The 13,018-nt window shown below is 44.7% G+C and overlaps 1 protein-coding gene across 4 annotated transcripts in view; it reads left to right on the top strand.

The window, feature by feature from the left end:
• Positions 1 to 13,018, top strand: part of MYO5B (myosin VB) — a 149,134-nt gene that overhangs the window by 130,273 nt on the left and 5,843 nt on the right. For 2 of the 4 annotated variants that reach the window (XM_010395385.4, XM_010395386.4), the window contains exons 30-38: positions 2,097 to 2,174; positions 4,890 to 5,088; positions 5,786 to 5,879; positions 6,874 to 7,017; positions 8,116 to 8,267; positions 8,610 to 8,699; positions 10,736 to 10,886; positions 11,623 to 11,908; positions 12,460 to 12,634. In XM_010395385.4, coding sequence (XP_010393687.2) covers positions 2,097 to 2,174; positions 4,890 to 5,088; positions 5,786 to 5,879; positions 6,874 to 7,017; positions 8,116 to 8,267; positions 8,610 to 8,699; positions 10,736 to 10,886; positions 11,623 to 11,908; positions 12,460 to 12,634 — 1,369 coding nt within the window. The remainder of the gene's footprint in view (positions 1 to 2,096; positions 2,175 to 4,889; positions 5,089 to 5,785; positions 5,880 to 6,873; positions 7,018 to 8,115; positions 8,268 to 8,609; positions 8,700 to 10,735; positions 10,887 to 11,622; positions 11,909 to 12,459; positions 12,635 to 13,018) is intronic. The other 2 variants (XM_010395387.4, XM_010395388.4) reach the window with 1 other exon arrangement.

Consider the following 13,018-nt stretch of genomic DNA (forward strand, 5'->3'; position numbering starts at 1 on the left):
TGATTTCTGTTGAGTACATGGATTTTTTTTTTCCTGTTGGGCAAGTCCCACCTGCAGCTGCCATGCAAAGCAAAGAGCTGATGCTGGCTTCACATGGGGGATGCTTTTGCAGCTGGGAAAGGCCATCATGTGGAAAGGGTTCATATCTCTGCTTCCCACTCTCCGGTGGGTATCTTCCCACTCTGCCATATAGCCAGTCTGTGGTGCATGTTATTTTCCATTATAACTAAAACAAAAAGATGTATCTGTGTCTGAAAGTGAAATGCCCTTCTTTATGAAGAGATGATCATTTACTGAAGATGCTGAAATTAATGTGTCTGGGTTTGGTGTATATACACCTCCTTTAAGCTACTTTCACTGGGCAGGGAGGTGTTTGGGAAGGAATTTTTTGCTCTTGATGAGGGCAGTTTGCTCCCACAGAGCTGTGCCTCCAAAACCAGGATAAAGGGGAAACAAGGCTTTGTGAATCATGCTCTTTCAAGTCCTCTCCAGCCTTATTTGAGAATAGGATTTACCCAGCATTTTAGGAAATTATATTTCAGATGCTAATTAATCTAATTACGTTGAAAGGACCCCTTTTTATGTCTTGGTCAACCGGAACTTCTGGGAGAAGGGGGAGTGCAGTGATTTATGTGTCAGTGCTGTGTTGTTGGAGATGGACTGAATGCTTATTTCCCAGTGCAGGTTTACCTTAAATCGACAGTTTTTATGTATTTATCTTATAATGGCACTTCCTTGAACTGTTCTCCTCATTTATCTCAATGTCTGTGATTAAAAAAGGAAGGAAAGCTATTTTCCCAAGGAGGCTATCTCTTAAAAATGCTGCTCATCATGTGAGGTTTCACAGGTTTCTGACATGCAATAAATAGTGAGGATCCTTCCTGATTTTTCCTTTGGTTTTTAGTGCCTGAGGACATGTCCTGCTAAAATTATATGAACCAAAAAAAAGACTTTACTAACAAATTCATGCAAATGAGACCAATAAACTTCCCTGTATCTGTCAGCCTGCAGACCCTTTTGGAAACTTGCTACATATGGGGTAGCAACAAGGTTTTAATTTAAATTCATACATGTGTCTCTAACAGATGAACTTTGCAAATGTCGTGCCTGAAATGTTTGCTAGTTTTGAGAAGTGCTGTGCTGGAGCACTGGCATGGGGAGGGATCCACGAGCTGTCTGTGGTGGTAAGGCACCTCCGGAGCCCTTTCAAAGCAGTGCTGCAACACCACATTTCTCACTGCTTTCCTCGTGTGAAAATTTGCTGTAGAAAGTTTGTATGTTGTGCTTTTCCACTGAAATATGCAGAGATTCCCTTGCCAGGGAATGGCATCTGCTACAGCTCTTTTCAAAACAGGAGATGTGTGTTGGCTTGCTTCTTTTTGTGTTTTGTTTGTGTTTAGTTGATTTTTTTTTTTAATATAATGATATATTAAATTTTATGGTTTCTTTGCTTACTTTTAAAATTGTTATTGCTTAAAACAAACAGTGTTTTCTAACTGACATCAAAGTCACATAAAATCTTGTAACAAGTGCTTCTGGTCAAGTTGACCAGCTTACATCACTCATTATTAATGTGTTCAGCACCTCATTAGAGAAGATAAATCAGCTTCTTGCCTCATATAACTTGAAAAAAACCCCAAACAATCTGCTGAAAGGAGACTAAAAAAACCAATCTGCTAAAAATATTAAATTGAGATGAGACTTTTCTGCCTGGATGTGTACAGAGGAGATTGATCTTGTGTGGATGCATGTGGTGTTTGCTCCACCACAGGTTGCTCCGAGGAAAGACTGATGTGTTTGACTCAAAGGCCAGGGAAACCCTTGGCTGAAGTAGGAGAATTTATTTTAGACCAGTGGGAGTTGCTGCAGTGGGAAGGAAATGGAGAAACTTGTTTTTAAAATGTCATACAGGGCACAACCAGGGCCGGGCTCTCCTTCCCTGTGGTGGAAAAAGAAATGCAATGCAATGAAAGTGTGCTCTAAAAAATAATACTTAATAAAACAAATAAGGGTTCTGCTCCTTTCCCCCTTCTCTTTCAATTGACCTTTTGTCTTTCTCTGTCCTCTTGTTTCCTTTTTCTGTCCTTTATTTCTAGCAAGACTGAGGACTGGGGCTATCTCAATGAAGATGGAGAGCTCGGCTTGGCTTATCAAGGTTTAAAGCAAGTTGCCAGGTCAAACACTTTCTTTTTTTCCCCACTGCTGCTTCCCCTTCTCCTCCCTTTTCCTTTCCCTCGTTTCTTTCTCTTGCTCTGCTGGTGCCATATAATCCTGGACAGGGCCCATTGTCCTCTCTGGGAGCAGCTGGAGGTCAGATTTCCACACTGCAGGAATTGAGACCCTCCTGTAATTTTCAGAGGAGTCATGGTTCCAACTGGCCGTTGCTGGTGGTGGCTGTTGTCACTAATGCCTGAGCTGTGATCCAGTAAGGATTATGTGACATTAATGGGAAATTGGGTGATGAAGGGGTTGGGAAGCTGGGATCTCCAAGAAGCCAAAAAACCCCTCCTATTTTATTTATTTGTTTTCCCCCAAAATGCACTAAGATATGGCACCTCTCAGAAGTGTTTTCTCCCAATCCTTGACCTGTTGGAAGGCGAGGGCCTGTCCTTGTATCCCAGTGCTCACTTTTGCACAATCCTGGGGGTTGTGTGCTCCCATCCATGTGTTGCCTGTGGGTGAGAAAGGCACGTGGTGGACACTGGGTGCCATCCTTGCTCAGCTCTCCCCACGTCCTGTTCTGCTGGGCAAATATCCCTCTTGGATTCCTGTCCTGCATCACCCCTGTGCTTGGTGGTTATAGGGCTCCAAAGTATATGATTTTTATTCAACATTTGAGGGCATTAAAGAGATGAAAAATTTAAATATTTTGTGTAGAGTGGTCTAAAGGGGTTGCATCCAGAGGTATCAGAGTGAAACCAGACAATAAGAGGAAGACAATAACAGGAAGAAATACCAGCAATTATTTCACGTGTTTTTCCAAGCAGAGTAGGAACCCAGGTACACAGAAGGAGCATGTTCTTTTAAGGGTGTCTCATGGATTATCCAGGCTGAACCCAAACTAATCCCAATATGAAGAAACAAAATGAAAAATAAGTACTTAATACTTATTTCATGGTGGGTCTATATTTTCCAAGCCTATTAAGAATATAAATCCTGATGGGATTATGAGGCTGACTGGATTATTGCCCATGTTTCTATAGGTGGAAAACATGCTTTTCTATCTTGTGCTGGAAGGTGGAAGTAGAGATTGTGTTAAATTTTCTAAAGAAAACAAAAACAACAACCACACAAAACAACCTGGGGAATGATTAGTACTTCTCATCCAGGGATCTTCCCTAAAAGCATGCACTGTTTTATAAAAGTTACTAAAGAAAAACTCCAAAACAACAACAAAAACTGTTGGGTATCCCCACTGTAACAAAAAAATTCCATGCATAGTTGTTCCTGTAGGGAAACAGATCACAGCAGTGGATCACCATCAATTTCCCTGTGGACCAGAGAGAGTTGTAGCTTTTTCCCCACAGCTCTGTGTCTGTGCATGTCCTGGGTCAGTGTGAAGCTGTTGACAGCAGAGTCATCTTTGAGATTGCTGTTTGCATCCAGTGTCAGAAGGCCCTGAGCTGAGTGAGAGGTGATCCATAGCTCTGACCAGGCACATCCATGAGCTGCAGCAGGGGCAGGGGCTTGGTTATCCCCTTGGGTCATTCCTCTCTTGGCCACCATCGTTCTGTATACTCTGGGACTATACTTTGCAGTTTCTGGCTTGGTGGCCCTCTCTCAGAGTCCTCATACCTTCTGAAGTCACTTACTCCAGTCTTCTGGCAACAGCTGGTGGGCTGAAGGGAGATTTCCATGCAGCAGAGGGTAGGGGGCACTCTTAAAAAGATCAATTACCGTGTCACCTGCCAGGTTTGTCACCATCACCATCAGCACACGTGCCTGCAGTTAACATCTCAGTGATGAATCATTCTTCCACTGGATTTAAAAAGGCATTATGTCTTAGCAAATGGCTGGCTAATCCATTAACTGAATGTATTAGTAACCCTTCAGCTCAGCATTCCACAACCTTGCCCTGTGCCACAGTTGTCCTTGTGCAGGGCTGGAAGGTGGCCTGGTGCAGGTGAAAGGGTGGTGGGAAGGGTTGGCAGGACAAATTATTGGAGGAATACAGGGAGTGCACACCTAAAAGTGGGAGAAGGGGTGGGTTTGGTGGCTTCTCTCAGCTGTGTGTCGTGGTGTTAGTATTTGTGTGTCTTGGGCTAGAGGGAAGCCAATTGAGGCACTGGTGAGTGTACTTCTTTTTAAACAAAGATGGATGGAAGCTCTACAAACAACTACGAGGAATGGAGGGTTTCATCTGCCTTTTATGATACTCCCAGCTGTAGCAAACAAAGCCAGTGGCATTCCAGCGGAACACAGCCATTTGCAAGACCTGCAGTTCAGTTCTCAAGAGTGAGAATTGATGTTTGACAGGAAAGGAGCACAGGAACAAATGTCCTTCAAGCTGAGCTTTTGAAAACAAAACCTCCAGGTGTTGATCTGTGCAGCTTTCTTGCCATGCATTTGCTTTTTGCAAGTAAAGGAACCTGGATGTTTGATTCAGTTAAATAAAAAAGGGTGCTTTGGGATTTTTTTCCTCACTTTTTTTAAAAAAACCAACCAACATTTGATGTCATATCTCTTTAATTTCAAAAGTATTTCATCTGCAGTATACAAATGACAGACTAATGTGGCAATTATAGCCACAGCCTCTTGTTTGTCAGTTTTATAGGGAGGTTGACTGGGAATATCTCCCAAGGTGGCTGATTTTGAAGGATCTAAACTCAAGTGGTGGTTACTACCATCATGCTGACATCACAGACTGATCAGTGTGGTCCTGTTCTCAGGTTGCTGGAAGCACAGCTACAGGATCAGAGAAGGGAACATGAGGAGGAGATGGAAGCTCTGAGAAACCAGGTGGATTTAATGCAAGAGGAGCTGGAGAAGCAGCAGCAGGCGTTCTTGCAGACTCTGCAGCTCTCTCCAGAGGTCCAGGTGGAGTTCGGACTTCAGCAAGAAATTACACGGCTGACCAATGAAAACCTGGTAAGAGGCTGTGCTGAGAACACAGGAAGAGGGGAAAATACAGTTTGAGAGAAAGGAGATAGGAAGCATAAGAGGGAGGGGAGGGCACTGGGATCTCTTTCACCCCTCCTAAACTCTGTGCAGAATCCATCAGCATCTCCCACTGGTGCATTTGGGAGCGTTGGTACTTGGCCTTGAGCTGATGTTCCATGGCTGTATGACTTTTGTGACTACATAGGTGCTTTATTTTTAAATATTTTTAAATGCTTTTTTTAAGCCTGTCTACTGTGTGGCACTGCCTTCCAAATCAGATCACTGGGGACCCCTCTACTCTGTTAGGCACAAAGGCAGCACAGTGCTGCCTTTCACCTTGCTTGCTTTTATTGGAAGTGTGGAAGGGCAGTTGCCCCTCCAAAAAGTTGGCCTGGATGATCATAAATTTTCCCTTTCTCCCCTTGTGTATCTGTGTGCAAGGTCTGGAGGGAATGTTGACACCTGAGTTTTTGCCTTTTTCAACAACTCCAGTATCTAAATAAAACTGTTTGAATGTGATTAACAGCCAGGATTAAATACTGTGGGGGGTGCTCTTCTTCCACCAAGGTGCTCACACCATGCCTTGGTGATGCACAGATCAGGCTTCAGCTTCTAACTCACCCCAAATGAGTTGTTCTTGGGTTTAATGTTGGGAGTTTTTTTAAATGCATCTTCTGTCTTTCAGGATCTTAAAGAATTGCTGGAAAAGTTGGAAAAGAATGAAAAGAAGCTGAAGAAGCAACTGAAGATTTACATGAAGAAGATCCAAGATTTTGAAGGTGACTTGTGTGTTGGGAGATACTGCGTTGGGGGAACTGCACTTGGGTTTTACTCCTTTGGCCAGCCTTGGAGGGCTGCAGGGTTTGGTTTTTTTTTTCCCCCCCTCTTTTCCTTTCTATGAAAGTAAGATTTTGCTTGTTCTGGCACTGAACTAGCAGCAGGCACTGAGCTGACACTGACCCTGTACCAGGGTTTGGAGGATATTTAAGGAAACCTTTTTGCTGTCAATGCAGTGACTCAGGCAGACACACAGAAAGGAGCCCAGTGGCCAGCAGAAAAATGCTCTGATCTGTCAATTTTGAAGGGGGAATTATAACCCTTTAGTATTAAAATGCTTATGTATATTCTGCTTGATGAGAAAGCACCTTAAATGTGGCATCTGTGTTGTACAGAAAGCGCTTCCTGTTCTCTGGAGAAGCCGTGATTAATCAGAGAGCCCCATTCTCATGAGTTAATTTCTGGAAACCAGGCATTAAGTGAAATTAAGCTGAATAACTGGAGGGTTTCCACGGCTCGCCCAGCTGGTCTCTGTCAGTGTGATTTGCATGCTGCTTGCTGCAGTATTTACATGCTGGTCTCTTCTGCTTTATTACACTTCAGCAGTGTGCCACTGAGGTTTGCAGCTTTGCAGGCAGAAGATGGCATGCTCAGGGATTCTGCATTGCCTGTCTGCTTTTTGCCCCATTGTGTGAAAATCATACACTAGGGTTGCTACCTTCTAGCCTGTGGTCTCTTGGAAAATAAAAAATGGCTTCATTTTTTCCTCTTTCAGGTTCAAGTTTTGCACTTTTTCTTTCATTCATAGTCAGAACTCTGCAGACTGGTAATCCAGGACCTGATTGTTTATATTTTTATAAGTCTGTCAAAGCTCATGACATTATTGGGAATTTAATATATAACTTTTTGACTTGCTGTCTGCACTTAAGGCCAGTGAAGGGCCTGAGAAGTTGTTGATTTCCAGGTGCCACTGCTGATGCACTTTTCTCTTCACAGCATCACAGACAATGGTGCCAGTGGAGAGGAGGTCACATGAGCGGAACATGCAGGTTGCTGTCCAGAGGAAGGAGAAAGATTTTCAGGGAATGCTGGAATATTACAAGGAAGATGAGCCACTTCTCATCCGAAACCTCATTACAGGTGGGGAACTTGCTCTGCTCCTCTGCCTGGCTGCTTCTTCTCCTGCCTGGGGGAGTTTGTAAACTTGAGATTAAAAAATCAAGGTAGACAAATAAATCTTCTCAGTTAATCCCTTCTGGGGCTGCATGTTTGTGGTGATGGCAGTTTGGGTAGGTGAAGTAGTGCTGCACTAAGCAGACAGACCAGTATGGACACAATCCCCTCGGGATAGCAAAAAATGGGAAGTGCAAAGCGAGGCTGCAGTTTTTAGAGCAGGCAGTAACTTGCTGAGCTTCCTACGTTGTGAAAGATAGGGAGAGGATGGCAGAAGGATAGACCCCTGGGATCTGGCACAGCAGTGGAACAAAGGGAGTTCGGTTTATGAGGTAATAACAGACAACAGATAATGAACTTGTGAGCTCCTCTGCACTGCACAGCCTGGTCAGAATTGATGCAGCATCCCCTCACTCAGTGCTGTTCCAGAAGTTAGGGTTCCCTGGCTAGGCATTGGTATTTACCACCACTCTCTAACCCCAGTGGAACCTAGTGAGGATCCCAAAAGTGTTCAAAGAGCAGTGCTAGCCCATTGCTGTGGGCATTGAAGTTCCCCATATCAGACAGTCCTTCAGAGGCTCCAAATGCCCACAGCTGCCATTAGGATTCAGTATCTTGAGGGAAAGAGCGATTTAATGTGTCATCAGTTCAGAGAGGGGATTTATAGCTTGTGGGAGGTATTCCTGAAAGCTTCAGGGAGCTGTTCCAAGGTGGTTTGTGTGCTGCTGGGGTAGGGTTTTATGTGGTAAAGAAGCTCTGTTTCTACTGTGCATCCATAAGGTGAAATGGGGTGGTGCAGACAGGGCTGCCCTCCCAAGCCCTTGTGCTGAGGGTCTAGGGCAGGTCCCTCTGCCCTGCAGCTGGACCTCTGGCTCTGTGTCCATGCTGCAGAGAGGGATGCAAGTTGCAGAGCCAAAATACCGTTTTCCCCAGGGCTGAGGGGAGAGGGGTTTGCCTGGGTACATCTCCAGCTCTGGAGTTCTCTGCTTCACCTGTCAATTGGGGAAACTTAAGTTTGGCTTTTTTTTGTGAATTTTTTTATTTCTTAATTGTCAAATCTTCTAGATCTCAAGCCCCAGGCGGTGTCTGCTACTGTCCCCTGCCTTCCTGCTTACATCCTCTACATGTGCATCAGACACGCAGATTACATCAATGATGACCAGAAGGTGCACTCCTTGCTCACCTCCACCATCAACGGCGTTAAGAAAGTGCTGAAGGCAGGTGCCCATTTGCTCTTATCTCGGGGTTGAGAGGTATCAGATGGTAATAACCATGTCCAAGTGTGTGGCACTCAGCTCTCACAGCAATTTTCAAGCCAAATTGCTCTTAGAGCCTCCCTTTTTAGAAGAGCAAGAATTGTGATCTTAGCAATAAAATTGTTTGAATTTAGAGATTAAAAAAAAAGTTTGCAGGGAAGAAATGGCTAATACTGCCCAGCTGCAGAGTGAAAACTTCCTGATTTTGGGTGGGGAAACTCAGAATCACTTTGTTTTGTGATGCCATCACCCCCCACTGGAAGGGAGGGGGGCATCTCACATGTTTTCACTTTGTCTCTGCAGAAGCACCACGATGACTTCGAGATGACGTCGTTCTGGCTGGCGAACACGTGCCGCCTCCTGCACTGCCTGAAGCAGTACAGCGGGGAAGAGGTGAGAACCTGGCCTGGGGGGTGGTGGGCAGCCCTGCAGGGAGGGTCCTGCATCCTCCTGGCACCAGGGGTTTCCCCCTGACTGTGGGATGGGGCCACTCAGACTTCCCTCCTTGGTTAATCTGGATATAGCACGGCAGCTCCTGGGAAAGCTCCTAAAAGCACAGAATGGTTGGGGTTGGAAGGGACCTCAGAGCTCATCCAGTGCCACCCCTGCCACGGGCAGGGACACCTCCCACTGTCCCAGGCTGCTCCAAGCCTCATCCAGCCTGGCCTTGGACACTTCCAGGGATCCAGGGGCAGCCACAGCTGCTCTGGGCACCCTGGGCCAGGGCCTGCCCACCCTCACAGACAGCAATTCCTTCCCAATATCCCATCCAGCCCTGCCCTCTGGCACTGGGAAGCCATTCCCTGGGTCCTGTCCCTCCAGGCCTTGTCCCCAGTCCCTCTGCAGCTCTCCTGGAGCCCCTTTAGGCCCTGCCAGGGGCTCTGAGCTCTCCCTGGAGCTTTCTCTTGTGCAGCTGAACACCTCCAGCTCTCCCATTCTATCTGTGGTGGGCTGTTTTGGAGGCTGTTATCCTGGTTTTAGTTGGTCCCACAGCTTTTCATTAACTAATATTTCATAGCTTGGAATAAGTTTTATTAAAGCTGTTCCCTTCCAGCAAAAATGGGATTAGCACAGTCCTCCTAGAACATTACACACTGCCATCCTTATAGCTATGTATTCTGCATATTAAAATTTTCAACAGACCCAAATGCTGGGTTTTTTTTTTAAATCTTGATTTTTGTTAGATATATTGAGCATTCAAACTTTAAGAAAAAAAATTCATACAATTAAATTAACTATTCAGGTCATTCAAAAGATAAGGATTTGTGTGTAAAAACTTAGCACTGGATTTTGAAGATTTAAAATGAAAAGTTAAATTAAAAATATTTTAGAGAATACTTACTAGCAGTAATGCTCTTGTTTGCCCTCTTCTGTTTGGAGAATAATATTGCATTTAAAGAAAATCCTCCCCAGAAAACCAGCTGGGCTAAAACACAGTCTTAAATTTTACGTTGTTTGCCATGATTTCCTGTGTTAAATGAAGCAGCTGTTTGCAAATTCTACTGGCAATTTGGTGCAAAAAATAGAGGGGAGAAATACTTCTGAGCAGTTTCCAAAATACTGTTATCTCCAGTTTTAAATCCAGGCTATTTTTAAGAAATGGTTTAAAAGAAAATCCCAAACCGCGTGCAGTCCTGTCATGTGAAGAGCTTGATGCTCTTCGATTAGTCAGGAAAATGAGGAAATTGTGAAATCAACTCAAATTTGTACATGCTGTATTTTTCTAGTCAGCAACCAACAAAAACAGTTCCATAATTCTAATTTTCACACCAAATAAGACCATATGAGTAGGCAATTAAAGCATCTGTGTTAATTAAAACATCGCATTGGCTTCTGCCACTAAAACTGGTATTAATATCTGAGCCCAGAACTGAGGGCTTGCAGCAGCCAAATGCAGGATTAGAGCTCAGCTGTATCAGCAAAAGGCAGGCAACAATTTCAGTTATTTGGGGAGATTTATGAATTTCAGAACAGTTTAAAATGTTGTCAAAGCACATAACATGCAGGCACAATTTTTTTCTCCAATTTTATAAAAATCTTAATTTTAAAATACTTTGTTTCCCATAAAAACAGTTGCAATTCAAAGGGATAAGCACATAGCTATAAAGTAGTGTCAGAGGGCCTGAAATGTCATTTTCTAATCCTGTGTGTTGCAGTTAATACAAATGTGCAGGTCCTTGGTAAGGATAAAATGAACAACTGGTAGTTTAATGATTTTCTTCAAAAAGTAGTCCTCTAGTAATAACTTATGAACAAATGCCTGAGTAAATCAAAGGTGATTTATGAGTTTTGTTCTTTTCTACAATGTACTTTGGTAACATGTTTTGGTATATTGTACTCTAAGGGTGCCGGGGGGTTTTAATGCAGTGATTTTGATGGACTGTAAGTGGGTGGGATAACAAACCTGGGTGCTTTAATTTCCTGTTCAGGGTTTCATGACCCAAAACACGGCGAAGCAGAACGAGCACTGCCTGAAGAACTTCGACCTGACCGAGTACCGCCAGGTGCTGGGCCACCTCTCCATCCAGATCTACCAGCAGCTCATCAACATTGCCGGGGGCATCCTGCAGCCCATGATCGGTGAGCTCACAGCACGCTGCCCTTTAGCAAGGGCTTTCTTGGCCCAGATTATCTGCTCTGGCTGCTTTTCAGACCTTTGCACACTGCCAGCTTGACCTGGGAGAGTTTTCATCTTCCTCCATGATAGAAACTAATAAGGATGAGGGTTTTTTCCCCCACTACAGAAGATACCGCTTTCATTTCTGTTGGGGAGGCAGTGGAAGAGGTGAGGTTGTGCTGCCAGACCAGGTTTGTGGTTAATCTTTTTATGGATGGAAATGTACATTATAAGGGAGGAAAGGATTGGGAAGAGGAAAAAGAGTCATAAAAACCTTGTTTTCCGAGAGTGAGAGAAGATATGAGAAGAGTTACTTCTTCAGCCAAATCCCTGAGGATTCATCTGAGGAAAGCCCCATCCCTGCAAGTGTCCCAGGCCGGGTTGGACAGGGCTTGAATAGTGGAAAGTGTCCCTGCCCCTGGCAGGGGTGTTGAACCTAAATGGCCTTTAAGGTCTCTTCCAAACCAAACTGTTGTATAATTCTAGGATATTTGCGTGTGTTTTTAACTATTTTGTATTATCAGAGTAAACCAGCCATCCATGGATCTGTCCTGCTCTCTCTCGGTTCTCGCAGCATCCATGGCGTTGCATCACTGAGACTGATAGGTGTTCATTGCAGTCCACGGAGGGATCAGTTCCTCCCGCTAGTGACCAATATGTGATTGCAGGCTTTTTAGCCCTTCTATCCCCTTTTTTCAGTGCCTGCAGTATTGGAAAATGAGAGCATCCAGGGGCTTTCCAGTGTCAAACCGATGGGCTACAGGAAATACTCCTCCACTGTGGCAGAAGGTGACAGCTCCTACAGCTTGGACGAAATGATTCGCCAGCTGAACACATTCCACAGCATCATGTGTGACCAGGGCCTGGACCCAGAGATCATCCAGCAGGTGTTCAAGCAGCTCTTCTACATGATCAATGCCGTCGCCCTGAACAACCTCCTGCTGAGGAAGGACGTCTGCTCGTGGAGCACGGGCATGCAGCTGAGGTGGGGCTGGGGCTTGGGGCATGGCTGTGCCTGCTTAGGGAAGTTTTGTTAATGTTATAAGTTGATGGAAAATAGGAAAATAAAGTGCATTTCTCAGTGTAAATTAGTCAAATCTTCTTTTTGCTACCCTCTCTCTTTCTCACACTGGATCTTTGTGTGTTCCCCTTGAGCTGGAGAGTGGGCACAGCAAAAGTATTTTCTATGTAGATATTCTCAAAGGTACCTGGGTATCTTGCAGGATCTTGTTAGCATTTAAAAGATGGTTAAAAGCTTCATTTTAATTGTTGAAACTTGGAGGAATCTGAATGCTGTAGAAAAGCACCTCCCTTGTATTGTTCAGCTGTTACAGGGTTCATCTATTTGTAAAGTACTTACAGTATAAATTTTACTCAGAGTTGTTGAGTATTAAGCTTTAGTCTGATTGCCTCATGCTGTGTGTATCACAAAAAGCCACATACACCAACACTGCAACAAAACTTGAGTCCCAAAGAGGCCTTTTGAGATGCTATTCTTATCTCTCAGCTCACATCTTGTCTTGATTGCTTATCCAGGTTTAACATAAGCCAGCTGGAGGAATGGCTGCGTGGAAAGAATCTGCAGCAGAGTGGAGCAGCACAAACTTTGGAGCCCTTGATTCAGGCAGCACAGCTCCTGCAGCTGAAAAAGAAAACCTCGGAGGATGCTGAGGCCATCTGCTCCTTGTGCACGTCGCTCACGACCCAGCAGGTGGGGAGCAGGCCTGGGGTTTACAGCACAGGGTGTGGATAATTAAGGAGTGGGAAAGGGTGGTCTCCTGCTGCCAGCTCTTCAGTGCTCAGCCTCAGTGTGCCATTCCTTCAGTGGGCACAACTTGCCCTTTCCAGGACTGATGTTATGTCTTGGCCCCTCTCAGAGCTGGTCACAGCAGTGGCTCCTCTTTTATGGTGTCACTGATGGCACTGGAGCTCCAGAAATGTGCAAAAATGAAACCCAGACCCAAGGAGTTTGTTGTGTAAGTTGGATTCTTGACATTTTAAACCCACCTGTTGTCTTTTGCCAGGTCTTAAACTGGCTATGTCTGCAGGATGCCCACCAAGGATTCATATTTGGGGCGGAAGGTTGAGAAGTGCC

The sequence above is a fragment of the Corvus cornix genome, chromosome Z (assembly GCF_000738735.6).
Source record: "Corvus cornix cornix isolate S_Up_H32 chromosome Z, ASM73873v5, whole genome shotgun sequence".
Taxonomy (NCBI): Eukaryota; Metazoa; Chordata; class Aves; order Passeriformes; family Corvidae; genus Corvus; species Corvus cornix.